This window comes from Musca autumnalis, unplaced genomic scaffold (genome assembly GCF_047663935.1).
Source record: "Musca autumnalis isolate F117 unplaced genomic scaffold, ASM4766393v1 scaffold_5, whole genome shotgun sequence".
Classification (NCBI taxonomy): domain Eukaryota; kingdom Metazoa; phylum Arthropoda; class Insecta; order Diptera; family Muscidae; genus Musca; species Musca autumnalis.
This window is the reverse complement of record NW_027412088.1, coordinates 27,457,377-27,471,379: the sequence shown is the minus strand read 5'-3', so window position 1 is coordinate 27,471,379 and position 14,003 is coordinate 27,457,377. Positions and strand designations below refer to the sequence as shown.

The 14,003-nt window shown below is 36.7% G+C and overlaps 1 protein-coding gene across 6 annotated transcripts in view; it reads left to right on the top strand.

Annotated features, from left to right (window-relative positions):
* The window catches only part of Dgk (diacyl glycerol kinase 1), a 410,387-nt gene that overhangs the window by 344,290 nt on the left and 52,094 nt on the right, over positions 1-14,003 (top strand). For all 6 annotated transcript variants that reach the window (XM_073990829.1, XM_073990828.1, XM_073990827.1 and 3 more), the window contains 2 exons: positions 5,216-5,347; positions 5,693-5,904. In XM_073990829.1, coding sequence (XP_073846930.1) covers positions 5,216-5,347; positions 5,693-5,904 — 344 coding nt within the window. The remainder of the gene's footprint in view (positions 1-5,215; positions 5,348-5,692; positions 5,905-14,003) is intronic.

Sequence of the window (14,003 nt, the reverse complement as noted above, 5' to 3'; positions counted from 1 at the left end):
ACGTTTATATTGGCCTTTAGTTCCTCTAAAAATTCTTTAAAAAATCCACGTTTATATTGGCCTATAGTTCCTCTAAAAATTCTTTAAAAAATCCACGTTTATACTGGCCTTTAGTTCCTCTAAAAATTCTTTAAAAAATCCAAGTTTATATTGGCCTTTAGGTGCTCTAAAAATTCTTTAAAAAATCCACGTTTATATTGGCCTTTAGTTCCTCTAAAAATTCTTTAAAAAAATCCACGTTTATAATGGTCTTTAGTTCCTCTAAAAATTCTTTAAAAGATCCACGTTTATATTGGCCTTTAGTTCCTCTAAAAATTCTTTAACAAATCCACGTTTATATTGGCCTTTAGTTCCTCTAAAAATTCTTTAAAAAATCCACGTTTATATCGGCCTTTAGTTCCTCTAAAAATTCTTTAAAAAAACCACGTTTATATTGGCCTTTAGGTGCTCTTAAAAATTCTTTAAAAAATCCACGTTTATATTGGCCTTTAGGTGCTCTTAAAAATTCTTTAAAAAATCCACGTTTATATTGACCTTTAGTTCCTCTAAAAATTCTTTAAAAAATCCACGTTTATATTGGCCTTTAGGTGCTCTTAAAAATTCTTTAAAAAATCCACGTCTATATTGGCCTTTAGTTCCTCTAAAAATTCTTTAAAAAATCCACGTTTATATTGGCCTTTAGGTGCTCTTAAAAATTCTTTAAAAAATCCACGTTTATATTGGCCTTTAGTTCCTCTAAAAATTCTTTAAAAAATCCACGTTTATATTGGCCTTTAGTTCCTCTAAAAATTCTTTAAAAAATCCACGTTTATATTGGCCTTTAGTTCCTCTAAAAATTCTTTAAAAAATCCACGTTTATATTGGCCTTTAGGTGCTCTTAAAAATTCTTTAAAAAATCCAAGTTTATATTGGCCTTTAGGTGCTCTTAAAAATTCTTTAAAAAATCCACGTTTATATTGGCCTTTAGTTCCTCTAAAAATTCTTTAAAAAATCCACGTTTATATTGGCCTTTAGTTCCTCTAAAAATTCTTTAAAAAATCCACGTTTATATTGGCCTTTAGTTCCTCTAAAAATTCTTTAAAAAATCCACGTTTATATTGGCCTTTAGTTCCTCTAAAAATTCTTTAAAAAGTCCAAGTTTATATCGGATTTTAGTTCCTCTAAAAATTCATTAAAAAGTCCAAGTTTATAACGGGCTTTAATTCCTCTAAAAATTCTTTAAAAAATCCACGTTTATATCGGCCTTTAGTCCGTCTGAAAATTCTTTAAAAAATCCACGTTTATAGCGGCCTTTAGTCCATCTGAAAATTCTTTAAAAAATCCACGTTTATATCGGCCTTTAGGTCCTCTAACAATCCTTAAAAAAATCCACATTAATATCGGACTTTAGGTCCTCTAAAAATTCTTTAAAAAATCCACGTTTGTATCGGCCTTTACTTCCCCTAAAAATTCTTTAAAAAATCCACGTTGATATCGGCCTTTAAGTCCTCTGAAAACTCTTTAAAAATCCAATTTATTTTGGTCTTTGGGTCCTCTGAAAAGTCTTTAAAAATCCTGTTCATGGACATGGAAAATTAAACTACTTCTTGTTTGTCATCAATAGACATCGGATTTTGCATATTTGCATATTTTTTATTAATAAAGATACGAAAATTCTGATTGGACCAAAATTCGTTTTGAAGAAAACTGAATGCAATGACAGGCTCATATTTTTTATTTTTTTGCATATTTGCATATTTTGCATATGCACAAAATATGCAAAAAATATGCAAAATATGCAAAATATGCAAAAAATATGCAAAATATGCAAAAAATATGCAAAATATGCAAAAAATATGCAAAATATGCAAAAAATATGCAAAATATGCAAAAAATATGCAAAATATGCAAGTAATTTTTTTGACAAAAATCATCAAATTAAATTTGGAAACTCATCAAAAAGTGTTCTAAATTAAGTTTATTGCCGTTAAACGTCGATTTCTTAGCAGATTATCATCTTATTAATTATTATTCCGCCACAGCAAAAAATCTGGACTAAAAGACTTAGAAAATTTCCTATAACACAGCCTTCTTATTACAACATAAGTTGCTTTCTAATACAAATTTGTTCAAAAATCAATCAGAAATGTCAAAATGTACGTATCCAAATATGTTGATAGTTTCTGCTCGGCCAAAATTGTCTGACAGAATAACAAATGAGCTAGAAATTAAAACTAAGAAAATATTGAATATAACATAAAATCTTTCATACTTTATTAAAAACATATAAAAAATATATACAGTGCCATCATGAATATTTCCCTCTGAATTTTCCACACGGAAAATAATTTTAAAAAGTGAAATTCTTTTAAAATCAATGTTTATTAAAAGTTGAAAACTAATAGATTCGCTTCATTATGGCGTATTCTAGTCGAATCGACAAAAATATTCCTTTTTGGGGATAAATACGGAAATAAAAAATTGTGAAATTGGGGAAAGGAAACAAATTCTACACGGAATTTTTATTCATGATTGCACTGATAACTATATTTTACTACCCTAAGGTTATTATGTCTTAGTTAATGAATTTGCAACATGCAAAATGAAACGAAATAGACCCACAGTTCCTTTTGATGATCTGCATAGATTCGCACTAACCATCTCGCCATGTCTTTTTGAAAACAAAGCACAGGTCACATTTATAGACCAATTCGCATAAAAATTGGGGATTTTTTTGGCTCTAGGGCGATCCTTATTTTGGTAAGAATCGATTCAGATTTGGATATTGCTCCCATATATACAGTACATTCGCGATAATCCCTACACCACAGGTTTCGGCGGTGTCCGAATTATCAAATTGTTCGGATTAACGAATTGTAAGGAAAATAAATTATTTTATATGATTAAATCACTCGTGGAAGTTATATAATATACTTAAATGAAAGTGATCTACGTGTAAAAAATAGTGAGATTTTTCTACTCGACAATCCGGACATTTTTATTGGCATTGCCCGTATTTGTTCCAGAAAAACCCAATCAGATTGTGAAAGTAGTGCTAGAAAAATGGCGTTTTTAAAGTTTACATCAGGATGTAAGCAAACCTAGATACAGATGTGGAATTTCATCGTTTTGTAAATAAATATTCCTTGAAATCTTTGCCTTTTAGGTGTATAGTGCATTTGGCAACTTTAATGACAATATTGCGGCGAATATTTTTCTTAATATATTTATTTATATCCTATACAACAAGACTAATGTGTCATGAAAGGTTTGTCCTTGTACTCGATAATTTTTACTAAATGTTGCTGAAACAATTTTTTTACCAACTTCTCCATTAAACAACTGTCAAAATTCGAAGCATTGGTAATAATTAGTACAAATTATCGAGTACACGGACAGGTATAAATTAAACAATTGTGTATACAAAAGGGTTATGACTTTTCGACTGTGTTATCAAAATTGTTTTCCTGTAGCAGGAATGAATGAACTATATTTTTTTAGCATTCCAAATACTTTTCTAGCAGAAATATGTGAGTGGTTTTGCCATTTTAAAGACAATTCCAAGGTTTTTGACTTATTTTACCACTACCACTCTATTGTGTGGTTTTTCTAAGTGATGTCATTTTGCACTAATCATTGGCCGTTCTTCATTTTGCTTATTATTCATCGTGGATGGGTATAACAATAATGCATTACTTTTCGCCGAGGAGTGAACATTTTCCAATTCTGCATTAAGCGGTTGTTTATTGTACGCATCCAACCGCTTAATGCAGAATTGGAATATATCGATATTATAAAATTATGTATTTTTAGTGCATTAAACTAAAACCATGTCATCAATATTAAAGCGGCAGTTAGAGGATTTTTCCAACGAAGCTTTTTGACCACAAAGAACAAAAATTGCTAATTTATGTCTGTATATACTGAATAAAGGACTAAACACTTTAAAATATATTCAAATCTAATATGTAGATATTCAAACCGTATACTTCTAATTATAGTTATATTCGAGAACCTGGAATCGTAAATGGTACTTTAGTACTTCTTCCAATTTTGCGCTAAAAAATGAACCCTTTTCCAAAAACTAGAAAAAATTGCGCTTTTATCTAAACAAAAATAGCGATGACTAACTCTAGCTCCTTTGTTTTTCTGCTGGACAATTTTGGCCGATTAGAAACTATCACCATATTTGGACACGTTGATTTTGACATTTCTGATTGAGTTTTTGAAATTTTTCCATTATCTGTCTACATTTGTAAAGGATATTACAAATTATGTTGTAATAGGAATGCTGGGTTATTTGACATTTTCTCACCTTGTGAAAACTGATTTAAGTCTTGTTAGTCTAGATTTATTGCTGTGGCGGAATATCTGGAGAGTCTCAATAACATAATAATCTGCAAAAAAACTATGTTAAACGTCAAAAAACTTAATTTAGAATGCTTTTTTGATGATTTTCCAAATTTAATTGACGATTTTTGTCAAAAAAACACTTGCATATTTAGCATATTTTTTGCATATTTTGCATATTTTTTGCATATATTTTGCATATTTTTTGCATATATTTTGCATATTTTTTGCATATATTTTGCATATTTTTGATATGACCCCAAATATCGAAAAATTGACCCTCAAAACGCCTAGATCCAAAATTTGAGTCCAATCGGATAAGAAATAAAAAACATGCTAAAATCCGATGTCTAGTCATCAAATACATAACAGAAGGAAACACACTCAAGATGAGTGCCGCCAATAAGCTCCAGACAAATACATACAAAACAGAAACAACACTAGAAGAAACTAAGACGCACCTCGGTTGCTGATGAAAAACTTCATATTTTTGCCCCCCAAAGCAAGTTGTGATAACTAAAGCTGTACTGCACTGCAGTCTTGGCAAACAACAAATTGCATTGCTTCTTACTTCTTGCTAACAAGCTGAAGAAGAACAACAACTACAACTTAATCGTTATTTGCAGCACAACGACAACACCAACATATGTTGGTGACAAGTGCTATTTTTGGCAGGTAATGCTTTTCAAGTGCAGGAAATTGTGTTGCAAGGGTTTTTTTCCAAAACTCTTCTTTGTTAACACTTATTTTTCTTTCTTCTTCTCTTCCTAAGGGAAAGTATGATAGTAAGCATCTTCATTTTTGGCCAAATTGAATACTTTTTTTATTTTATTTAATATTATTTTGAATTTAATTTTAATCTATTTTTTTGTTTTATTTTTTTCAGGAGTTGATAGCACCGCCTTAAAGGAGGATGGCAATCACGTTTGGCGCTTAAAACATTTCAAGAAACCAGCCTATTGCAACCTTTGCCTTAATATGTTGGTGGGTTTGGGCAAAAAGGGTCTCTGCTGTGTATGTAAGTATTATTGGAATTATAGTGAGCTGAAGGTCGTGCCTTTATAGATCCTGTCCTTATAGACAAATTGAAACACTCCTCATCAACATTCTTCATCATTAATTTATCATCTCCATGTTATCCTACTTTCAATTTGCTTATTTGATTTTCCAACCAATAAATATTTGTTAAGACAACATCCAAGAGAAACAACACCGACATACATACATATACGAGTTTAATTTTTTGATTTTTTCCGTTTTTTCTCCCCCACTTATTTTTTCTATCTGTGTTTTCTTTGCATATCCAATCAATCCAAATTGATGACCACCAACTTGCCAACCAACCAACCATCCAACCGACCAGTATGCAAGTACACTGTCCACGAGCGTTGCGTACAACGTGCTCCAGCCTCTTGTATAACAACATATGTCAAATCGAAAAAGGTCAAGGGTGGCGGTGATCTCCTACATCATTGGGTTGAAGGCAATTGCTATGGCCATTGTTCGAAATGCCGTAAACGTATTAAGGCATATCACGGCATCACCGGTCTCACGTGTCGATGGTGTCACATGATGGTAAGTTTCCAATAAATCTTTAGTTTTTTTGTCAGATTTTTTTTTTTTTGTGTTTTTCTGCTGGCTATTCGTTTCTTTTTTCCACACCTGACCAAACTTAATTAAAATAGGTGAAGGTGTTTGGATAACGGAGTGAGAGAGAGATTCTTGCTGATGATACTCAATGTCATTTGCAAAATTGCCATAATTAAATGACTGCCATAGTTAGTGCGACATGGCCTAGAGTCTTTGTTGGTCTGAAGGTTTCGTCGAACAACTTGTTGGGATTCTTAAAAAGTTGTTAAAAATCACGTTTTCCATAAATCCCTTTAAGTTTGAAGATACTTTTGCAGTTGTTTTCCAAATAAATAGGGGGAAAGGGGAAATGCAATATGACATTTTTAATACCACGCATAATCAGTGCCGTCCGCATACTCTTAAGAAACAAGGAATCGGAACCCAATTTTCCGACAGTACGGAAAGAGGTAAATTCTAGAAATTTTGAGTTTAGTTGTGTCACATTTGGGCTTCTAAAGACAAAAAGATAGAACATTTAAAGGGTGAGTCAAAATATACCTGTATATATTTATTTATATAAAGTACGTAGGAGATGGAAGATACCAAGCAACGGTCCTGACCGGCTTTAACATGGCAAAGTCCAGGATTTATCTTGGTCCCTCTCTCATCTCAAGTGGACACTGACCTCCCCGTGGTATCACCTGGGAAGCTGCCATTAACACCCGTTAAAGGTAGTGAGCTAAAATGTGCCTCGCGTTCACCCATAAGAACGTTAAAAACTTTTGTTTGGGCGCCGGGTTAGTAACCCTCCCCTAGAAAAAGCAGCCTACTATGAAAAAACAAAAGAAAAGAAAAACAAATCCCTTTAAAGTTGACAACCCCCGCAAACGTTTTAAGGACCATGATCGGCGAATCTGCACCTGGAATGTTCGCACACTTTATAGAGAAGCTGCAGTTTACGCATTGGCAGCTGTACTTGAAAAGTACAAGGCCGATATTACTGCCATACAGGAAATACAATGGAACGGGAAAGGCGTCACAACAACACCTAAAGGTGACGCACTGTATTATAGCTGCCATGACGTAAAGCATGAGTTTGGTTGCGGATTCATAGTTAGTCGGAGACTAAAACATCTGGTCTCCAGCTTCACACCCGTGAATGAGAGACTTGCTACAATTCGAATAAAAGCAAAATTCTTCAATATCAGCTTTATTTGCGCTCATGCTCCCACTGAAGAAAAGGACGAACAGACCAAAGATATATTTTATGAGCGCTTAGAAGAAACATATGACCGTTGTCCTGCCCACGACATTAAAATTATTCTAGGCGATTTTAATGCCAAAATTGGAAAGGAAAATATCGTTGGCCCAACAGTTGGAAAATTCAGTCTCCACAGTAAAACATCTGACAATGGCATGCAGCTGATAGACTTTGCAGCTGCAAGAAACATGGTAGTTAGCAGTATCAGATTTAAGCATCTCGATCTGGCTGTCTCCAGATCAGAAAACAAGAAATCAAATTGATCATGTTGTGATAGATGGAAGGCATTCATCAAGCGTGTTAGATGTGCGTTCGTTTCGAGGAGCAAACATAGACTCGGACGACTACCTAGTTGCAGCAAAGGTACGCACCCGGTTAAAGGTAGCAAACAAAGTACAAACAGACACAACACGAAAGTTAGACATAGGTAAGCTGAAATCACAACAGATAGCCACAGCATATTCCACTTAACTAGCCCAATTGCTTAATCAAAGCACTCCCCATCCCGATAATATATCAGCGCAATGGCAAAGTATTGCCCACTCCATGCAAACAGGCGCAGAATCCATACATGGATACCAGAGACCTCCACCAAGGAATCCATGGTATGATCAGGAGTGTCGTGCTGCTACCGAAGAGAAAAATGTGGCATATATGGCTACTTTAAAATCAGTAGCAACGCGTAGCGCACGAGAGTGATACAGGGAGAAAAGGAGAGAGGAGAAACGTCTTTTCCGCAGGAAAAAGAGAGAGATGGAAAAGCGGGAGTGTGAAAAAATCGAGATGAAGTCCGAAAATTCTAACAAAGAGTGAAACATCAAACAGATGGCTTTGGTACAGGCACCTCCTCCTGTAGAGACCAGCAAGGTAATTTGGTAACTGATACAGATAGTGTGCTCAGGATATGGAAGGAACATTTCTCCAGTCTGCTGGTATCCAATAGTAGCGAACACGATAATACCACAGATCCAATCCCAGAAGATGGTATTGAATGTATACCGCCCAGCCAAGATGAGGTAAAGACAGCAATAAATCGGCTGAAGAATAATAAGGCAGCAGGAGCCGATGGCTTACCAGCCGAGCTGTTCAAAACCGGAGGCAACACGCTGATAAGGTGTATTCATCAGCTAGTTAGCACCATCTGGCAGGAAGAACGAGTAGCCGACGATTGGAACCTGAGTATCCTGTGTCCCGTCCATAAGAAAGGAGATAAGACTGTATACTCGAACTATAGGGGCATAAGTCTACTCCCGATTGCCTACAAGATCGTGTCAGGGATATTGTGCGAACGACTAAAGCCAATGGTCAACGAAATAATTGGACCATACCAATGTGGCTTTAGACCTGGCAAGTCCACCATTGACCAGATATTTACCCTGCGGCAAATCCTGAAGAAGACCCAAGAGATGCAGATCGACACCTACCACCTTTTTGTCGATTATAAAGCAGCCTTCGATAGCCCACTACGTTCAAAGGTATTCCAGGCCATGTCTAAATTTGGCATCCCCGCAAAGCTCATTCGGCTTTGTAAAATGACTTTAACTGACACGAGATCCTCAGTTAAAAGAGGAAAGAACCTCTCCGAAGAATTTTGTACCAAAAGAGGTTTCAGGCAAGGATACAGCCTTTCGTGTGATCTTTTCAACATCCTGCTAGGAGAGGTTATACGCGAGGCAAACGTCAAAAGAAGTGGCACAATCTACACCAATAGCCACATATTATAGACATCATGGGCCGATCAGTAAAAGAAGTAACTGATACCTTTATAAAGGTCGAAGGAGAATCTGCTAAAGTGGGTCTGGCGGTAAACGGTGAGAAGACCAAGTTCATGGTGTCGACGCGCAATGCGTCCATTGAGCACGGACCGACTGTGGAAGTTGGTTCCTATAATTTTGAGGCAGTAAAAGACTTCGTCTACCTCGACACCGCGGTAAACACAACTAACGACATCAGTTGCGAAATAAAAAGAAGAATTGTATTGGCCAACAGATGCTACTTTGGCCTAAGTAATCAGTTTGAAAACATAGTCACATCTCGTCAAACAAAAATAACGCTTTACAAAACACTGATACTACCCGTACTGATGTATGGTTCCGAAGCCTGGGTACTTGCGCAAGCAGACAAGGCAGTGCTTGGTGTGTTTGAGAGAAAAATTCTTCGAAAGATCTACGGACCAATCTGCGTTGACGGTGAATATCGAGGTCGCATGAACCATGAGCTGTATCTGCTATACAACGACGTCAATATAGTTAAACGTATTGAGATGCAAAGATTGCGTTGGCTAGGCCATAGCATAAGGATGAGGGATGATGAACCCGCTAAAAAGGCGTATAAATATGAGCCGCTTGGCGGTGCACGCAGAATTGGCAGGCCAAAAGAATAGATGGCGCAAACAAGTGGATGATGAGATGACAAGGCGCGGTATTCCAGAAACAGAAGCAATAGACAGAGAGAAACGGAGATCTTTTCTTAGTTCGGCCTATAGAACAAATGTTCTGTAATGGGCCAGCTAAGTAAGTAAGTATATCCTTTCCGCATAGAAGTAGCGGGCACTTTGCTAGTAAAATATAAAAAAACCAAACCAAAACTCCAAGAAATATAAAAAAAACAAGTAAAAAAGTTTCAATCGGCTTTGCCGACAGATATATACCCTCCGCCAATGTGAAGTGAAACTTTCACCTACGGACAGATCGAATGTATTTAAGGTCTCTTCAGAATTTTGTGGCCCTTTTTGGACATTTGAACTTGCCGACAAAAATGTGGATTAGGAATTAACTGCACTAAAACACAAATGTTGAACTTTTGTGGGGGAGGTACCATTAGGGAGGACCGATATGGGTCATTTTAGAAGTTAAACTAAATTTTGAGAAAATATTAAGAGATCCAAAGTTTGCACCAAATTGGTTGCACCATTCAAGTCATATCGTCCTAGCATTTTAGTGACATTTCTAAATATTGGGGAGAAGTACAGGAAGTTGTGGACCAGTATTGCCCCATGAAACTAAGTTTGGATATAATATGACCAAGACCAAATCGGTTGAACAGTTCGAGATATATCGTGCTCTCCGACCGCAACATATGGTGACATAGGGGTTTTTTCACATTTCGGGCTGTTTTCCCAAGAAATATGGACTTGACCCTGAAAAAACTTTTACCATCGTAGTGGAGTTAGCGAATGCAAATCGCTTCAACAAAACTCAAAGTGATTCGAGAGCAGGTCTTAAAATTGAACTTAACCGAAATTTTGTGTGGGAGGTACCCGAAGGAGTTTACAAATATAGTCCATATTCGAACCTGATCTATATCTGGTAGATATATTAGGATGTGCAAAGTATGGATTACATCAGTCACTCCCTTCAAGAGTTATCGTCCGCACAATTTTCTGAACATTTTTGAACTTTTGTGGGGGAGGTACCTGAAGGAGTGGACCGATATGGCTTATCTTCGAACTTAAACTATGTTTGGACAAAATATCACGAAGACCAAATTTTGGACCGAATCGGCAGATCCGTTCGAGAGTTATCTTGCGATCCAACCACTACACACTGTGTCATAGGGCCTTTTTGCATCTTTCAGGTTATTCTCTCAGGAAGTATGGACTTGCCCCTGATGAAACTTGTACCGTCGTATGGGGGCAGTGAATACAAGTTGCTGCAACAAAAATCAAAGCGATTCGAAAGCATGTCCTAATCTGAACTTATCCGAAAATTTGTGTGGGAGGTACCCGAAGGAGTGGACCGATTGAGTCCATATTGAAACCTCTTCTTAGTCTAGTAGAAACTTCAGGATGTGCAAAGTAGGGACCAAATCGGTTACTTCCTTCAAGAGTTATCGTGCGCACAAATTTTCCGAACATTTCCGAACTTTTGTGGGGGAGGTACCGGAATGAGTGGACCGATGTAGCTCATCTTCGAACTTAAACTAAGTTTGGACAATATATTACGAAAGCCAAAATTTGAACCATCGGTTCATCCGTTCGAGAGTTATCGTGCGCTCCAGCCAGCAGGACAGACAGACGGACGGACATGCCTAGATCGACTCCAAATTGTATGAAACACATTTCGTCCAAACATACTTGGGGTCTAAAACCATTATTTCGATGAGGCACATTTTCATCGTATCAAAGTGTATATACCCTCTTTAGCCTAAAGGCTGAGGGTATAATAAAAAACAGAAAATATAAAAGACTGTCTCAAAAATGTCCCCCATCTTTCGCCACACCCTCTCATTATTGAACCTCTAGTTATGGTCCTCTTATAGTTTTCATCATTTTTTTTTCAGTTGTTATTTCCGTTTGTTCTTCATGTCTTTTCGATTTGCTAGCCATTAAAGTCTATGGAGCAAATGCCATACTTTGACAAAACACAAATAACAACAACAACTACTACGTCTGTCTTCCATCCAATTGCAGTTTATAGTTGGGATTTTTGTATTATTTCCGCTTAAATTGTCAATGAGAAAATTGTCACGTATTTCAACTGAAAACTAAGGCAACGAGCAAATGCTGTTTTGAAAACCCAATAAGCACACAAAAAAAACAATAACAACAGCAACAATAAGAATTGTGGCATGGAACTCCCACCATAAGTTCATTGTATCGTCGTCACTCAACAAAACAAAAACTGAAATCCAAAGACATTACATTTTACGCTTCAACACAACAATGCCATCCAAACAGGCTTAACAACAATAACAGGCTTGTTTAGCTAGCCGAAAAGCAGCACACAAAAATACAACATCTTCTACCCCACCCCGGTGGTGTTGCTTCTATTCTGGGAATAGTTGAGGTACACTTTATTTTGCCCCATCACCAGATTTAGGTTCAACAAAAGAAATATTTTGGAGGTCCTTTGGCAGTTTCTTGGAAGAAATTGTATTTCTTTTTTGAATTGGTAAAAATATGTTGCTGATTACACAGAATATTGTTGTTCAATAGGGTTTGGCCACTCTCTAACCCCTCCCATCGGTTCCCATTTCGATTTGTTGTTTATTTAACAAGTTGTCTTTTTTTATCAAATTTAGTGTTTGTTTCCTTTTGTTGAATGCCTTGGAGCAAGGACTCCAAAGTTCCTTAGCTACCACAACTACTTTAGCACGTCTTTGAGTGGTGGCTGCTTAAAGAGATGATAGAGAGCAGTAGCAGCGGCACGCACCAACATTTCGACAAAATACTATTTTGTACATTTTCAATATTTTCTTTAGCAATGTAATTTGACAATAATAAAAACGTGTTAAGCGTAAACAAGTAATTCACAATGTAACAAGTGACAAAATAAACAAGAAAAAAAAACGCACACACAAAGGAAGATTGAAAATGGCATGGCGGAAAAGAATTACGAAAACATAAGTCGTGGTGAGTTTATACAAAAAAAACGTTTAATACGGACACGTTTTGAGTTCTCAGTCAACACCTTTGGATCGCTTGTTAGAAAAAACGACCATTCTTACGGCATGTCCAGGAGACGTTTCTCCTTTGGATTCTGAATGAAATTTCTTCCTCTGCCGAAGCAACCTCTATCTTTTGTAGGTAGACTTCTTCCTCTATCATAAAAGGATCTTCTGGATATGGAAGTCCTTCAAAAGGCCTTCTGGCTAGTTGTATAAAAAGGGGGTGCGGAAATTTGTGGAGCACCATCTGGTGATTACTTTTTGAACATACTAGAATTCAGATATGACAACGCCATCCTACTACACACCACCTAGTGATCAATAGCTGAACATAGTTGATATTCAACCTTTGGATTGTGTCTTTACTATTATCAATGACAAGACCAACTTTTAGTCTGTGTCTTTCTTATTAGCATTGGCAACACCCATTCATGTTCAACTTTTTACCACCAGGGGCGCCCCACAAAATTAGGTACCCCCTTTTTGTACTACTCTGGCTGTAGGAGACCTTTAAAACATATTCAGACTATATATAGATTCTGAATGAAATGCCTTCCTCTGCAAAAGCAACTTTTATCTTTTGTAGATAGACTTCTCTTCCTCTATCAAAAAGGGTGTCTTCTGATCTTCAATAAAAATGTTTTCTGGTCTTCTTTAACCTACGCAACTTCTCCCATAAAATGTATACAATTTTCACTATTTACTTACTTACTTACTTAGCTGGCCCATTACAGAACATTTGTTCTATAGGCCGAACTAAGAAGAGATCTCCATTCCTCTCTATTTGTTGCTTTGCACTCTGGAATACCGCGCCTTTTCATCTCATCATCCACTTGTTTGCGCCATCTATTCCTTGGCCTGCCAATTCTGCGTGCACCGCCATGTGGCATGTATTCATACGCCTTTTTAGCGGGTTCATCATCGCTCATTCTTATGATATGGCCTAGCCAACGCAATCGCTGCATCTCGATACGTTTAACAATATTGATGTCGTTGTATATCAGATAGAGCTCGTGGTTCATGTGACGTCGATATTCACCGTCAACGCAGATTGGTCCGTAGATCTTTCGAAGAATTTTTCTCTCAAACACACAAAGCACTGCCATGTCTGTTTGCGCAAGTACCCAGGCTTCGGAGCCATACATCAGCACGGGTAGTATCAGTGTTTTGTAGAGCGTTATTTTTGTTTGACGAGATGTGGCTTTGTTTTTAAACTGCTTACTTAAACCAAAGTAGCATCTGTTGGCCAATACAATTCTTCTTTTTATTTCACAACTGATGTCGTTTGTTGTGTTTACGGAGGCGCCGAGGTAGACGAAGTCTTTTACTACCTCAATATTATTGGAACCAACTTCCACAGTCGGTCCGAGCTCAATGGACGCATTGCGCGTCGACACCATCAACTTGGTCTTCTCACCGTTTACCGCCAGACCCACTTTAGCAGAATCTCCTT